The sequence below is a fragment of the Patagioenas fasciata genome, chromosome 14, assembly GCF_037038585.1.
Source record: "Patagioenas fasciata isolate bPatFas1 chromosome 14, bPatFas1.hap1, whole genome shotgun sequence".
NCBI classification, from domain to species: Eukaryota; Metazoa; Chordata; class Aves; order Columbiformes; family Columbidae; genus Patagioenas; species Patagioenas fasciata.
The window spans coordinates 14,835,544-14,850,536 of record NC_092533.1 but is presented as its reverse complement, the minus strand read 5'-3'; the positions used below and the strand labels follow the sequence as shown (position 1 = coordinate 14,850,536).

General features: G+C 43.1%; 1 protein-coding gene across 1 annotated transcript in view; it reads right to left on the bottom strand.

Moving 5' to 3' along the window:
* Positions 1-14,993, bottom strand: part of WWC1 (WW and C2 domain containing 1) — a 65,467-nt gene that overhangs the window by 27,195 nt on the left and 23,279 nt on the right. The window contains exons 2-6 of the mRNA XM_065848936.2: positions 9,123-9,232; positions 4,024-4,227; positions 2,277-2,353; positions 1,440-1,519; positions 386-515 (exon numbers count right to left, since the gene is read on the bottom strand). Of these exons, the coding sequence (XP_065705008.1) occupies positions 386-515; positions 1,440-1,519; positions 2,277-2,353; positions 4,024-4,227; positions 9,123-9,232 (601 nt within the window). The remainder of the gene's footprint in view (positions 1-385; positions 516-1,439; positions 1,520-2,276; positions 2,354-4,023; positions 4,228-9,122; positions 9,233-14,993) is intronic.

Genomic DNA, 14,993 nt, shown 5'->3' with positions numbered 1-14,993 from the left:
CTATGTGATTAAGTCCCGGCTGTGTTTACTGTGTGCACTTGGACCCTGCAAACAGAAGGTCAGGCATGGCTGGACCACAGCTCCCACGGCATGAAGGAATCCCAGGCATCAGTGTAATATAGCTTCATTCCTGACCAAAAAACCCTGAGACAAACACTCATCTCTAAGCAAGTGCTCACTACTGTTAGTTGCTATATTTTATACTTCTTATTTCCAGGATACAAAGAACAAAAAGGCTGCAGTCCAACCGCAATACAGGACTAACTTATGTTAGTAAAAATCTCAAGTACATATCCGAAATAAAAAATACTTACATTATTTCTCAGAAATCCAATCTGACAGCAATGGCAACACAAAATACTATAAAGCCATCCTGTTTCAATACCTGAATAAGGTCTTGCTTTTCCTTCTCCCCTGATGTGATGGCCTTCTTGAGAGCTTTCATTTCACTCAAGATGGCTTGTGCCTCATCGAGTTTGTAGCCACCTTGAGTATCAGACATTTTCATGTCAATTCTGCATGGAAATACAGAAAAAAATATAGTAAGCTAACACTTCATAAAGTCCAGTTAATTTAATCATCCTAGATGCCTTCATTGTGACATTAATTTTTAAGAAAAAAACCACACTCTGAAGTATAATAAAGACAATGGAAGGAACAAAGAACCCCACTCATCACTGCCTAAGTTACTCCACTCAGAAGTACATGAAAGTTCCGAAAGCTGATTTTGGCCATATCATCTGTTTTGACTCCTTAGGGAGGACAAAGATGCAGACAAAACCTCCAAACCTCAGGCTGACTGCTGCTACTTACTTTGTTTCTAACCCAGAGAGGATCAATTTAGCCATCTATGTGAATTATGTTATTTTCAGTCACTATTTCAAAAAACAGGCAACAGATCTCACATACATGGATGCGTTTCCTTGTGCAACGTAATTATGAGCTACCTCTTCCTTCCCTTTTCTCAGAAGAATTCTACTGCAGTTAATGTTTATAATACACAAGATTTTAACCAGTGACATTACTTAAAACATTCATAAAAGGTAAAGTACCTGAAACTTTTCCTCCCCTTCCACTCCACCCCAATTTTTTCCTCAGTGCCCTAAAACATTAGTTCTTATAATTAAGACAATAGGCTGGACTGTGTCATCTGTATTGAGCAATACTGAGTAAAACAGAATGCCATTTAACCGGCAAGATCTTGGTTCTAACTCTTGTTGCCATGAATTTGGTTCTGACGTGGTAAATCACGTACAGGTGTTGATTTGAGAGAACCACCTCCATAGCTGTGTGCTGCTTTCAGCTGCATTTGCCAAAGATAGCAACAGCAACACATTTCAGCTTATGCTATTAGGCCAGCTAATTATAAATGTGGAGGGGGATGCATTACAAGCCAGAGATGTTCTCAACAGAAAATAAGATCTTGAGAAGAAACTTACTTCTTCAGTGTTTGAAATCCATGTTCTTTGTACTGGAGCTCTTGTTTCATGTGAGCTACTTCTCTCTTGAGTTTATTAACCTGTAACAAGGTGTCACATTTTTACAGTGATGAATATGAACATTTAGGTACCGCACTACTCATTCAATTCAAAACTTATTCAGTGTAGGCAGTACTCTGATCGGTTCATCTCGGCAGCAGCTAACAGCCCTGACTGCATCCTCATCAGGACGCTATCGCTGGCTGGGGATTTATCCTGTACCCAGATATTACACCACTTAATAAGGGGCTCGAGGGAAGTTCCAGCCTCATAAGCAGAAAAGCCAAGAAAAATTCAAAAGAGACAGGAATGAAACACATGTTGATTTTACTCAGTAATGTTTAAAACCTTCCCAGTCATTAAAAAAACATTAAGCAACAGGACAGGAGTTACATTGCATCCTCCAACATGCCAAACTAAAAGGCCCCACTGTGTGAGTAATACAGCAGGATGATAATACATATTGTAAATCCACTGACCCCAGAGCTTGCTGTTTTATATTCCTCCACAGAGGCCAGACTGACCTACTTTGCTTTAGTCCTTTCTTCTGCCCAAACTGAGCTCTGCATGGGAGCGGCCGCTCACAGCCCATGCCCACCCTGGGCCAGAACAGCTGCTGGTCCCTGGCAAACTCCTAACACTGCAACATCTGAGAATTCTGATAAATTACCTCCTAGATTCAGAACGGCAACATGAGCTCTTTCAACTGCTTTGGCATCTCCTTTTAGTATTTGCCATGAGGTTTGGAAATACCCACAAATTACTCGTGGTAAGCAAAGGTCTGTTTGCACTACTTACCCTGGATTTTGTAGTAGCAATCTCTGCTTTGAGGATCTCCGGGTCATACTTGGAACTTGACGATGAGCCAGAGAGCACTAGAACAAACACAACACTCGGTTCAGCAGCTCTGCCCTCTTCCCTGCTCTTCTACCGGCCCATCACAAAGCAAGACCTCCCATCGCTCCTGCACACCCACATCTCCACATATTGTTGGTGCTGTTTCCAGATCTCTTCTCTTCCATCAAAGGCAGAGAAAAGCAATAGTGCAGTCAAGTACTCCACAACAAGTGTATAGTAAAGAGGCCAGAGCATGTCCTGTCTCTCCCAAGTCTTGATTTGTTCCAGGTTAACACACTTAAGTCAGACTCCCAAACACATTCACTTCGTTCAGTAGCATCGCTTCCTGCACTTCCAAAGGCATTTAACGGAACTGAAGGGACAGGCCTTGCATAAAGGTTTACCTTTTTTTTCTGTTGTTTTAAGACTTTCTCATTGAGTAAACAACCCACTGAATGTTTAGAAACTAAGAAACGCAAAGAATGAGAAGAAAAATGTGATGCCTTCTCGCAGCCTTGAGGACATGACCAATCATACAATATGTCACACCAGATTAAATCAATCTCCCATTAAGAGCAGAATTTTCTCCTCAGCAGCAGTTAAAACCCTTCTGCTTCAGAAGGTACAGAAGCTCCCCAGTGTGCAATGTTGCTAGAGGCAGCTGGAGGCAAGGGAGATATCTTGATCCTTGCAGCCATCAGTTTATGCCCTATAAACCATGGGAAAGCATTTTCAGCTTTTTTCTGTTTGGTTGTATTTTTAAAGACAGATCACATCACGCCAGAGTAATTCACGTTCCCAGTGTTCTTAGTGCACTGCTCTGGGGCACCAGCACTTGGGTAGAGAGCTCTTCAGAAAAGACCAAGAACTGTATTGCAGAGCTGATGGACGGGACCCTAGTCAAACAATCCTTCAGTTGACAGAAAACCATTTAAATACTTCTTAACATCAGGCACAGGATTGGCCAGTGGAATTCACCACCATAAACCATAACTGAGCAGGGGGAGGTCAGTCCATGGATGGGGCCAGCAAGAGCATAAACAGTCAGCAATACCAAGGATTATAAAAAATATTCTGGAGAACTTGAAAAAAATAAACCATCCTCTGGACATTTTCTAGCTCCTAACCAGTAAAAATAAGGAGGAAATTTGGCCATCTATAAATTTCTGCACCAATCCTTGAAGCAACAGCTAGTGAGGAGCACACAACAATGTTCTTCATCTGCAGAGGGATAATCCACCTATGTTAGCTTTTATATGGTGTAAAATACATACCCTCAGCTCCCCGAGGAAGTCACTCAGCTACCCTGGGGATATTAAACTCCAAAAGGGCCTGGGAATGCTACCTGGGATGAGCCTTCTGGCCCTGTTTCTATACTTTGGACAGGGGAATCAAGGAAAATACCATATAACTTAATTCCTTCACACCAAGCCAATTTCCACATTTTTTCCCATTTGTCGAAGTCCATGCTGAACATGTGCACCCCAAGTCCAGTGCCTGAGCCAACCACAATAATGTTTCATAACAATCATCCTTTACCAAATAGGTGCTGGGCAGCTATTGCTTTTAGGTCAAACTGAACAAACATGGAGGGTGACACAGCGTAACTCATCCCACGCTCTATCAGAGGAGCAGCTTCAAGGATTTTACTGTCCCAGTGGGTTCGTGACTGAGCAAGTCACTGGATAAGAGTTCATCAATTACTCACAGCTGGTCTGAGAGCCCAGTTTGTGCTCCCAAACATCGTGCAGTTGCCGATATTCTTGCTGGGCCAATTCAAGCCTCTGTTGTTTCACTTGATAGATCTCTTTCTGCGCAGCAATCGCCTCCTGGGCCAGGACAAGATAGTCTTTCAGCATATGCTCCTGCTCCCGCCGCCACTGCACACGAGGGTCTTCTATCTGTGTAGTTTCTTAGAGAGAAAAAAGGAGGCAAGATCAAGAGAAAGCAGGTTTGCATTGCTGCCTCGAGAAGCTCCGCCACTTCTGGCAATATTTTAAAATAGCCCCTTGCCCCATACCCTAATAGAAAAGTGGAATAAGGACATTTTCCTTTTTTCTTAGGAGGTGACCACTGATCCACAATGAACTCCAGCAAGTTCTGCCACTCTCACTCACGGGGTAGAGCAATTCATGAGCAAATCATCACACAACTCTCCAGCTCCTCTGCTGCTGAAGCCACCCTGGTTTTGCCTCTTAAAGTGTGCACACAAGCATATGCACACACAAGCTCTAAGATACTGACGTTGACTGTTGGACTTATCTTTATTGTAACTGCTTTATAACTAATAAAATCCCTTTACTATTTCACTGATAAAAAACTTTCAGAACACATCACTGCCACGTGACTGTGTCATACTGCATCCGACAACACGAAAAGAATTAACAACTCTGGCTGCCAAGTGGTGTTTATCAAAAAGGGGAAAGAAAACCTTGCTCAGATTCCACAGGTAAGTAAAAATGAAGACTCATTAAATCACAGAATGTCTTCATGAAGGCATCTCAAATGACATTATATAAACAGCATCTCAGAAAAGGAGTAAACATTTCCTCCACTGAAAGCAGGCACACAGTAAATCACTGCAGAATGCACGAGGTGGAGTTTAAGAAAAATATTTTTTGGTAACATAGGCAACGCAGTCATGAACAGCTATACCACTTCCATCTCCGTTACTCCAACACAACCATTACATTGCTTTTCAGGTTCTAATTGTGAAAAAGGCGTAAGGTCACAGACACACAGCTACTCCTAATACTAATTAGGCAAATTTATTGTCAGTATTTGTCTCAGTTTTGTGAAGAAGTGTCCAAAATATTTCTCATTTCTCTTTCAAGGCTATTATATGTTCTTGCTTGGAACAGGTTCCAATACTCAGACAACTAAGTGCTCTAAATTGTCTAAACTACTGTGCTTGAATAAGGATGCCTAGTTACCACATAATGAATAATTAATAAAAAGGAGCTACTTGAAACTATCAGTAGGAGTCTAATCTGCATATCTTAAAAGCCTCTTTAAATATTTAGTAAAAGCTGCCACGGTGGAAGGTACGAGCAGCTCTTAAGCAAGTCAGGCATCAGACTAACACCACAATACACAGAGTGGAGGGAAGAGAACAGTCTGACAATAATCCTAGGAGCAGAACTAGAAATAAGGATTTTACCCAAGGGATGGACACTCGATCATTTTCACAAGCTGTCCATGATCACGCTGAGGAGAAAATTAGCAGGATACTCCAGTAAGAACTTGTTTTAACAGCATCCCAAGACCCAAAAGAACATATGGCATTTCAAGTTACACAGCAAAACTTGAAGAAGCTGCAAAAGATTATTAAAAAAAACCTTTACAGATACTAACAGTATAGCTTGTAGAAGCATTTCAACAAAAATCCTTTATAGGTCCTGCTAGCACAAGCAACATGTCAGCTGAGGTAACACTAAAGATAAGCCTGGACCTGAAAAACTGCCCCAAAATAATGCGATGACAAGGCAGCTCCTTGTGGCAGGTGTAGGTGCTGGTGCCTCGCAGGGAGCACTGAGCTCGCTCTTGGAAGGAGCACGAGGAACGTCAGGGAGATGCAGCAGCGCATCAACCGCCAGTCTGAAAACCCCAGGCTCCCACCTCTGTTCTTGCCCCGAATGCCACTTTCCAGACAACCCACACCCAGGAGCAATCACTCCCTTGACTCCACCACTGAAGCAGAGGGGAAAGTCACCACCAGTCACACAGAGAGCTGTCCCCATGTCCCCAGACCCGCTGTCCGGACCAGGCTGCACCAACATCTGTTATTCAGGGCTCTGAGTTTCAAGCTTTCCAATTATGTTGGCAATGTACCCACAACACTTTAAGTCTAATTCAGGACACTGGGTCATAAGTCTGCCTGTACCTATGGCTTCTTCAAGCTCGGTTCTTTCCACTTCTCCATTGAACTGGCAGCCCACTCTTCCTGTCATCGCAAGAAGGGCCCTGGAAGCTGCCGCAGGGAAATCCCTCCCTTATAAGCAACCAGGAGGAAGACTATAAAAAAAATCTACATAATCCCAAACACATGGGTGAGGTGGTAAAACCCTGACACTGCCCCAAGCACATCCGCCAGCCCACAGAGCAAACACCGGGCAGCCAGCCCATGGAGACGATGGACAGCGCACTGAGGTACCAAAACCGCTTTGTTCCCATTTTTCTAAATAATCACCTCAACATTTTCGGTAACCACAGCACTAACTGTATCCCCATGATTGTAGCTTTCAGCTTTGGTTTTCAAATATGTAAAAACAATCTATGAAAATGCTGGCTAAGGGTTCTCAATCTGCCCCAGATACTGAGAAATGCAAAAAAAAAACCATTCAAAAGTCAGATGAAAGGACTACAAAAATGCAGGCTATTACATCATTTGTTGTCTTGTGAATTTTTAGTTTAATGTTCAGCTTGTCATAAATAAATCTGATTGTTTCATGTTTGAAGAACGTACTCTTACTATGCTTGCATCAGCATCTGGCAAGAAAATCATCATTTCTTTGTACAAATCAAATTCCAAATAAGTTCTCTCAGAGAAAGACATGCGGTGCTACACATTAATACTGTATTAGGAATATTCTGGGTAGTCAATTCAATTTAATTGTATTTATTTTGCCTCAGAGAGGAGGTTAGAAGTGTTCTCTGTCTCACTTTTTTAACGGCTGCTGTCTTTATATTTAATTTAGGTCTGTCCTTGGGCTTGTTTCTGATAATTAGTCTCAAACACTTCACACGTGCAGCAAGAACCAATGAGCCTTCATCTCCTTCACACCCTCTGATGACGGTTCCTTCCCACACAGGCAATCTGCAGGAGACCCTGGAGAGGAAGAAGGTTTTGGACACTGTCCAGAGGATACTTTGACATGAACCGTGAAGATGAGACTCCTGATTAGCTGAAGCTAAGTGGATATGGTTAGCTTTATCATTATTTGGATTGGAGCCGGCAAAATAAATGGGGTCATGATTTTGTTTTCTCTTCCTTTTAATCTTTTAATTGAAGTTCTAAACACCCTATAGCATTGAAACTTTCAAAAAGCAACTGCTATTACCAGGTGTCAGCATGGCTTGAAACTTTCTCTGCATGCTCCTGAAGCCTGTGGTGCTTTGGAAAGGCAGGGACAAGGGGTAACTGCCCTGGACCACACAGGGCTCAGACCTGCAACCAGATCTCTGGGCATTGACCCAACTCAAATGTGCAACTAAGATCGTGTTTGGTTTGTTCCACCTATACGCCGCAGCTCCTCCCACTTCTGTGTCATCAGCAAACTTACTGAGCAATCCCTGAAGTCCTGACTCTAACGAAGACATTGAAGAGCACTGGCCCTAAGATGGATCCCTGTGGAACCCGCTAGCGACTGGTCACCAGTCTGACATCACCCCCTTTACTAGAACCCTTTGAGCTCAGCCCATCAGTCAATTGCTCACCCACTGCACTGTGTGTTTACCCAGCTGTGTGCTGGACATTTTGTCCAGGAGAAGACTGTGAGAGTATCAAAGGCTTTACTGAAATACAAAAAGACCACACTGACAGTGTGGGTAACCTTATTGTAGAACAAAATTTTGTTAAGCAGGACTATCAGTGTGAACCTGTGCTGGCTGGGATCAATAACTGCATAGTCGCTCAGATGCTTTTCAATAACTCCCAGAACAATCTTCTCCATGATTTTGCCAGGCACAGAAGTGAGGATGACAGGCCTGTAGTTCCCCAGGGTAACCCCTGTGGCCCTTCTTGTAGACTGGAACAACGTTTGCCAGCTTCCATTCTCCTGGGACCTCTCCACATTCCCAGGAGTGTTGAAAAATCACAGAGAGTGGTCTTGGTATGACATCAGCCAGGTCTTCAAGCACCCTTGGATGAATCCCAGCAGGCACCATTGACTTGCAGGGATTGAGCTGCAGCAGCAAATCCCATACAAGTTCCAGACTGATCGGGAATTTATCGTTCTCACAGCCATGGTTTTCTAACCCCGGGTTACGGGGGCCCCCAAGTCTATCATCGGTGTTGAAAACCGAGGCAAAGAAAGCATTAAACGTCTTTGCTTTGTCTATGTCCTTGTTAATAACATGACCATGTCCATCAAGTAATTGGCCAATGTAATTTCTAGTTTGCCTTTTGCCATTAATATACTTTAAAAAGCCTTCTCCTAACAAGACCTGTAATGATATATCAAATTCTGTGTTTTCTTATAATTCAAATAAGCTTATGAAGCTTAACATTCTGGTATATGAAGCCATCTAACAAAGACGGTGCACAGTAGTTTAGTTTAGGGATACAGAATAAAATCACCACAAGCCTGAATTTAACTCTTTTCCTACTTGCATGCGCCTCAGGACACCCCAAACCTACTGGGAGCTCCCTCTCCAGCAAAGGCAGCGCAGCCGCTGCAGCTCTGGGAGCTCCCGCGGTCATTCCATTTATCCCTGCCAGGGGAACAAACACAAGACCTTTGCGCTGTTTCTGATGGTCCTGCCACAAGGACAAATTCCAGGCTAAGAACAAACTCCAGATCATTGCTGCCTTGTCGGGCTCCTCAGTAGAGCCGAATCTTGAAGGTGTGTCCAGAGTATCAGCTTGAATGTGACTGCTGTTTTGAGGGTTGAAAACCAGAACATCTCAAATTCCTGTGTTAGAGAGGGAAGTAACTTGTGCAATGGATGACAGGGTTTGATTTCATGAGCTGCAGATCTCATCTGCTCTAAAGCGTGCTGCTAGTGATGTTGTGGTTTTGTGTTCAGCATATTTTAACACAGGCACAAAACAATCACCCTGTAAAAATACAATAACGCGTCACTTACTGGTGTTGTGGTCTATGTAATAAACTCCAACCTGAGGGTCATAAGCTTCTTCCCATCCTAACGGCAATTCATCACTAATGCAGTCCGCAAAGGTCAGTGGTTTAGTATACCTGAAATGCAAAATAATATTTAGGATGAATACACGAACACTCCTACCTGTCTATTCCAAACAACTGACCAGTAAACAAGTGCCACAGGGGCTTCGGTATAGAAAACAAGGAAAGTTGAAAAATATTTTAAAGCCTTTATTCTTATCAAATAATACTCCACAAACCCTTCCCTCTCTTCATGTGAGGTTACAGCAAGATGAATTTGTTCTGACAGAGCTCCCGAGCTCTGCCCGGCCCCGTCAGCACTCATGCAACAAAAGAACATTAAAAACTTTGCCAGAAACAATCCCCATCTCCCAGCTGAAAGAACAAGACTGTTTGCGGGCAAGTCCTGTATCAAAAATACGTAGGCAAGAAGGGAGAAGATGAGAAATACAATTTGCATAGCATGAATAATTAAACCAATAGCAAGTGCTGAGGACTGTGGGACTACTCGTCATACAACTCCACTTATCTGCGTTGCAATATGTTCTGTTTCATTAATGACAAACTAGATTAGTTTCTCAGTATCACAAAAATGCGTAACCCGCCCAGTCCAAACGCAGCAGTACTGCACTGCCGCTCTGATGAGTTCTGCTGTTACAGACCACAGTCAGCAACACCCAAAGGCTCCTATGGCTAAAAGCAAGGCTCAGAGTGCCCACAGGTCTGATTCACCAAAACCCAGGCCCCTTCCCTCCCTTGGACTCTGGCCTAACGCACTATCATCCCCAGAACTTGGGACTGCTTTCACCAGGGAATGCAAACTTCGATGCTCCAAAGTTTAACGCTGAACTCATAAAGCTTCTGCTCAGCTTTTGTCCAGTCCTGTTTCTCTAGAAGAGGCCGAATTCCTTCTAGATGTGCTCAGAAACTGCCAAACTGCAGAGGAAGCCAGGACCAAGCAAATGAAGGATGTTTATTCCTATTTTTCATATGAAGTGTAATGCATGAACCATATACAGCCAGTTCTTTCAGCTGGAGTTTTGGAGAAAGTTGAGAAAAGGTGAGGCAGGATCAGCTTGCTACAGCAATGACATAAGCCACCTGGAGACTGGCCAGTTACCAGGGCTCAGAAAGAGAGAATAATTTCACCTTTGGGATTCAGATTTTCAGCATATCTCACATGGAGCACCCACCACCAAGCACAGACTAGTGCTGTCCTCCCCAGCTGACCCTGAGCTTGCAACCATCCCATTTGTGCAGAGGAGTAAGTATTCATTAAAGGAGAAATCTGTCATTCAACTAGCAAACAGAAGGGTAATTAGTTTTAGGATTAAGAGAGTAATTCCATTTATTACAGACAACATATGTCATACAGCTATTTCCCCAAATAACTGCAGCTTCATAACCGAATTAGTTACTCTTCTAAACTCCTTTCCCTTGCTGTTGTGGGAAAAACTGGCACAAATCAAAGCAGCAATGCTACAATTACAGATGAAAGCTGCAATATGTTGTGTAGCCAGGCTATGAACAAAGCATAAAAAGAGAAAGATTATTTCCTTGTTTTAAGATATGATTTTAGGGGTTGTTATGCAGACTGAGATAACTCAATTTTCCGGAAGGGGTCCAGAATCAAGCATCTCCCTAAACATACTCAAAATGTAGCATGCTGGATTAAACGAGCCAAAGGAAAAGTTTCTTTCTCATAGCAAGACATGATCTAGTTAGTGTATTATTTCTGCATAAAACAGAACTGTTTCTGCATTTGGGAAGTTAAAGCTAGGGCATATCTGCAGAGCTATTTCTTTTGAAACACCTCCTTTGCAATTCACAAAGCTTTCCAGCAGCCTCGGAAAAAATCTCATCAACTCAGTCAAAGCACAGTATCATATAATAGGTGCTCTCTGTAGCTAGACTCAAAGTGGCAATCTAGAAAAAGGAACCCCTTTCACCCACTGTGCTTATAACTAAGGAAAGAATTCCACAACATTATTTATGCATTCCTTACCCACCTCTGTTAGGGAAGCCTCCAGATACGTTCATGCAGCTTTCAGAAGAAAGCAATGAGCCCAAAAGTTCAGAAAATCCTGACTTTGACTTCTGATCTCCAGTCACAGGGGGAAAACTTAAAGTCTGCAGGCACAGTATTTTTTATTAAACCCAAGTCTAGTCAAGAGAGACAGCTTGCAGACACAGGAGTTTGTACCTTCCAGCCACGCTCGCTTTGCTCTCTAGAGCATCAGTCAGACCAGAACTACCCCTGAAGTGCTTCATCTGCCCTGAACCTGGAGGCTAAACCTGGTGTGGAGTTCCCACAAAAGAAACCAGCTTCAGCTAGAGAAGATATTTGTAAATTAGAGCCTAACTCTGGCCTTCTAGCTCACCAAAAAGTAACCCACATATTTATCTCATATCAAGTCACCTTCATCTTACCTGTGAATGCCCTTCCCTCATTAAGTGTAAATCAAGGTCATTTTTATGAACACCTAGGGTTTTGAAAAAGACACAGCAACCTAGGTATTTTCTTAGTTTTCAATATGTTATTTTTTTTTCATTTGATTTCATTCAAGAAATTCAAATTTACTGGAACAACTGCATTTGCTCATTAGGACACCTGGAAACCAGGTACCCTCAGCAACCACCACACACAGCAGGTCAAGGGCATCGTTTCAGAAACTACTCCTGACAATAGAGGTAAAAGACAGGAGCATCACGCAGCTTCCTAACCTGAGGAGTACCTTACGGTACCTCGCTCATGCCCCAACCAGCAAACGCATCAAGACACTTCCATCTTCCTGAAATGTTTGGCCCAAATAGCTCAAGCATTTGTACAGCAAATGATGGTCAAATCCTGCTCCCATAGTAGGAAATAGAAAGTTACTTTCCTAGTTCTAGTTTATAGGTTGCGTAATTGTTAAATGAGAAGGGTTTCTATATTTCTTAGAATTTTCGATCTATCACTTTCTGCTGCTTTCACAGATAAAACTGGAAGCCAATGTTATGTGCAAACATTATTAAATAGAAACTTGCTCATCTCAGATTCAGAAAGCCTTTCTAAAGTCTTTAACTCCACTGTTGTCAATCAAAAACCTCATTACACAGGAATCTGAAGGCAAATAATCCTTGTATAACAAGGTTTTGATTGACAGAAGGTTTGTTAAACACGGCTGTAAGATCACAGAGGTTCCTGACACAAGCAGATGGGTGAACGGTGCCACTTACAAACCTGGAGCTGATACTACAAAGGTAACAGAAATCAATTTTGAACTTCTTAAAAGAGGAAACGTGATCTTCGTAATTATTGGATTTCAATGCCAATTGGTGGCCTACAGCAATCCCCCACACAGCTGTTTAGTTCGGCTCATGGCCGGGAGTCCATACGTGCATGTACATGTATGTGCAGACAGCAGGGCGCTTGTGTCACCAAGACGTAAAGCATTTACAAACGCACAGTGGATTGCCAAATTCCTATGCTGTATGCAAACCTGCTTAATCCCTATGTTTGCAAGGTTCCTCAAACCCCATAATACAGTGAAGCCATTTAAACAGTAGAGCCTTATTTCAACCAGTTCAGTACAGATCACATGCCCTTAAACAAAATCCTTCATGGCTGTATACAGGTGAAAGTACAGACCAGGGGATTTCCTACCGTGTACGGTACTGATAGCAGCGGCCCAGCGCACAGGGACAAAGGGAGTGCCCGGATCACTGGGGACCTTCATGCCAGCTCCTCGCACAGCCGCAGCATTGGCCACCAAATCCCAGCAGCCTCCCAGCTACACAGTGAGGGTACGAGCCACACAGGGTTCGTGGCCAAGAAGTCAAGCAAGACAACAAAATGATGAGTTCCGGCAGATATTCCCACTCATATCATTTCTCTTACAAAACCAAATAATTATTAAGCCCAGCATTTCATGGAAGAAGCTTGGAGACAGGTTTTGCTTTCAATGGCTTCAACTTAGATTTTTTTTTTTCATAGCATTTCTTCATTTCTCATTCGAATAAAACTCAGTGCTCATTATGTGCCAAGATGTGCTACACAGACCAGGATAGAGAACAGGCTAAAAGCACCTGCATTCCAGCTGTGACGCCAGGGTAGCTGCACACAAGATCCCCAGGGGTCTGAGTTGTGAGGAACCTGTTAATGGGCAGAGCTCCTGCTGTAACTCAGAAGGCTGCTGCAAGAACCAGCGCCAGGAGCCTCAGCACAATGACATACAAGCTTCTTTGTTTTTAATGAGGTCATCTCATTCTCAAGACAGACTATGATTATTTTTAAACTTCAGCACAGAAAAACCTACCACTTTGCAGACAATTTTTCTAGGACTACAGCAATCTCCTCCTCACAAAAGCTTTCAAAAATAGACTCCTACACATTTATTACTCAGCTTGGTGATCCAGCCCTCAGACACACCAGGGCTATCCATCACTATAGTAACTGTTTTCCCTAGGAGCATCTTCTCTCAGCACAGTGAGAGCTGCCCTGGGGGGCTGGAGGTGTGGCAGCGATAAGCCCGTTTTGTGATCTTGCTGGCAAAGCTTTCCTCGCCCTGCCACCACACACCTGGGCACGATGAAACACTCTCTGGGATTCCTACTCCAATTGTAATTCAGTGGAAAGGTGATGAGGACAGCTCACGTCTGACAGTCAGGATCCTCAGCAGGCAGCTCGCTGCCAAATGACACCCTTGGTCGCACCAAAGCCTCAGCAGCTGCCACGGGTTTAGAAAGAGAGACCGTCACACCGAGGGGACAAGTAATTCAGAGCCACCATGAGCACATCAAAACTGTGAATGGGAAAGTGCTTCCCAAGTAACACAGAGAAGATTTCAAGAAGTGACCACAAATTTGGGAAGCTTCCTAACTGTGCTCCAAGGAATCTGATGACCGGTCAAATGAAAGACTTCAATGTTTTGGAAGCCAGACATTATTTTAAGACCCACACAAAGGCACAGTCACCCTGAACTTCTAGTTACCCCAAAGAGGTGAGATTTCAATGACTATCAGTGTGTATGGCATTGCAGTCGAGTTCTGATCTTGCTGTGATAAAGGGTAACTGGGAATAGAACTGTCGACCTTACAGTAAAAATGGGATCAAGTCTGAGAAAAACAGCTTATTTGAAGTTATTGCCGTAAACAAGTTTGCTTAAAGTACAACCTAAACATCACCAATAGCAACACCCTAAAAAAAACCCCAATACAACACTTCAAGCAACTCAGACCGCAGAGCTGTTTTCAGAAGTGGTTTCCTTCGTTGCCATGGTTATCGGGCATCTTCCCAGCCTCCCAAAGGTTCCTCATCTTGCATCTCCTCCTGGCCCCTGATACCCTGTGTATTGGGCCACCGCTGGGATAAGCAAGTCCAACATCTACCCTCAGAGCTTATTTTCCAAGCTATCTTAATTTTGAACAGTTTTATTGACGATCAAGAGCCCAGCAATATCCTGTACTGCTCTTTGGCCAGCACACGAAAATAACCCCTGCACCTCATTATGCTGAGTTGTTGATAACTGAGATTGAGATGTTGAGTTTTATGTAATTTGCTAATGTAGACCCTCTACTTCTTTCAAATGAGCGAGTAACATCCAAATTCTTTTTCTACAGTAATTAAGTCACATATTGCCCAAGGAGATACTACAAAAAACAGATCCAGAGGTACCAAAGACACCTGAAGTCAGGCAATAACCTATATTTCGAGTATTCCACACACAAACGCATTTATACCTTTAATAGTAATACATTTCTATTAGTCAAACAGATTCCTGGAAGTATTAAGCTATGTAATACACAATTTCCCACCCCACCAGCCACAACGAGCATGTATCAGCCTAACAGTTTG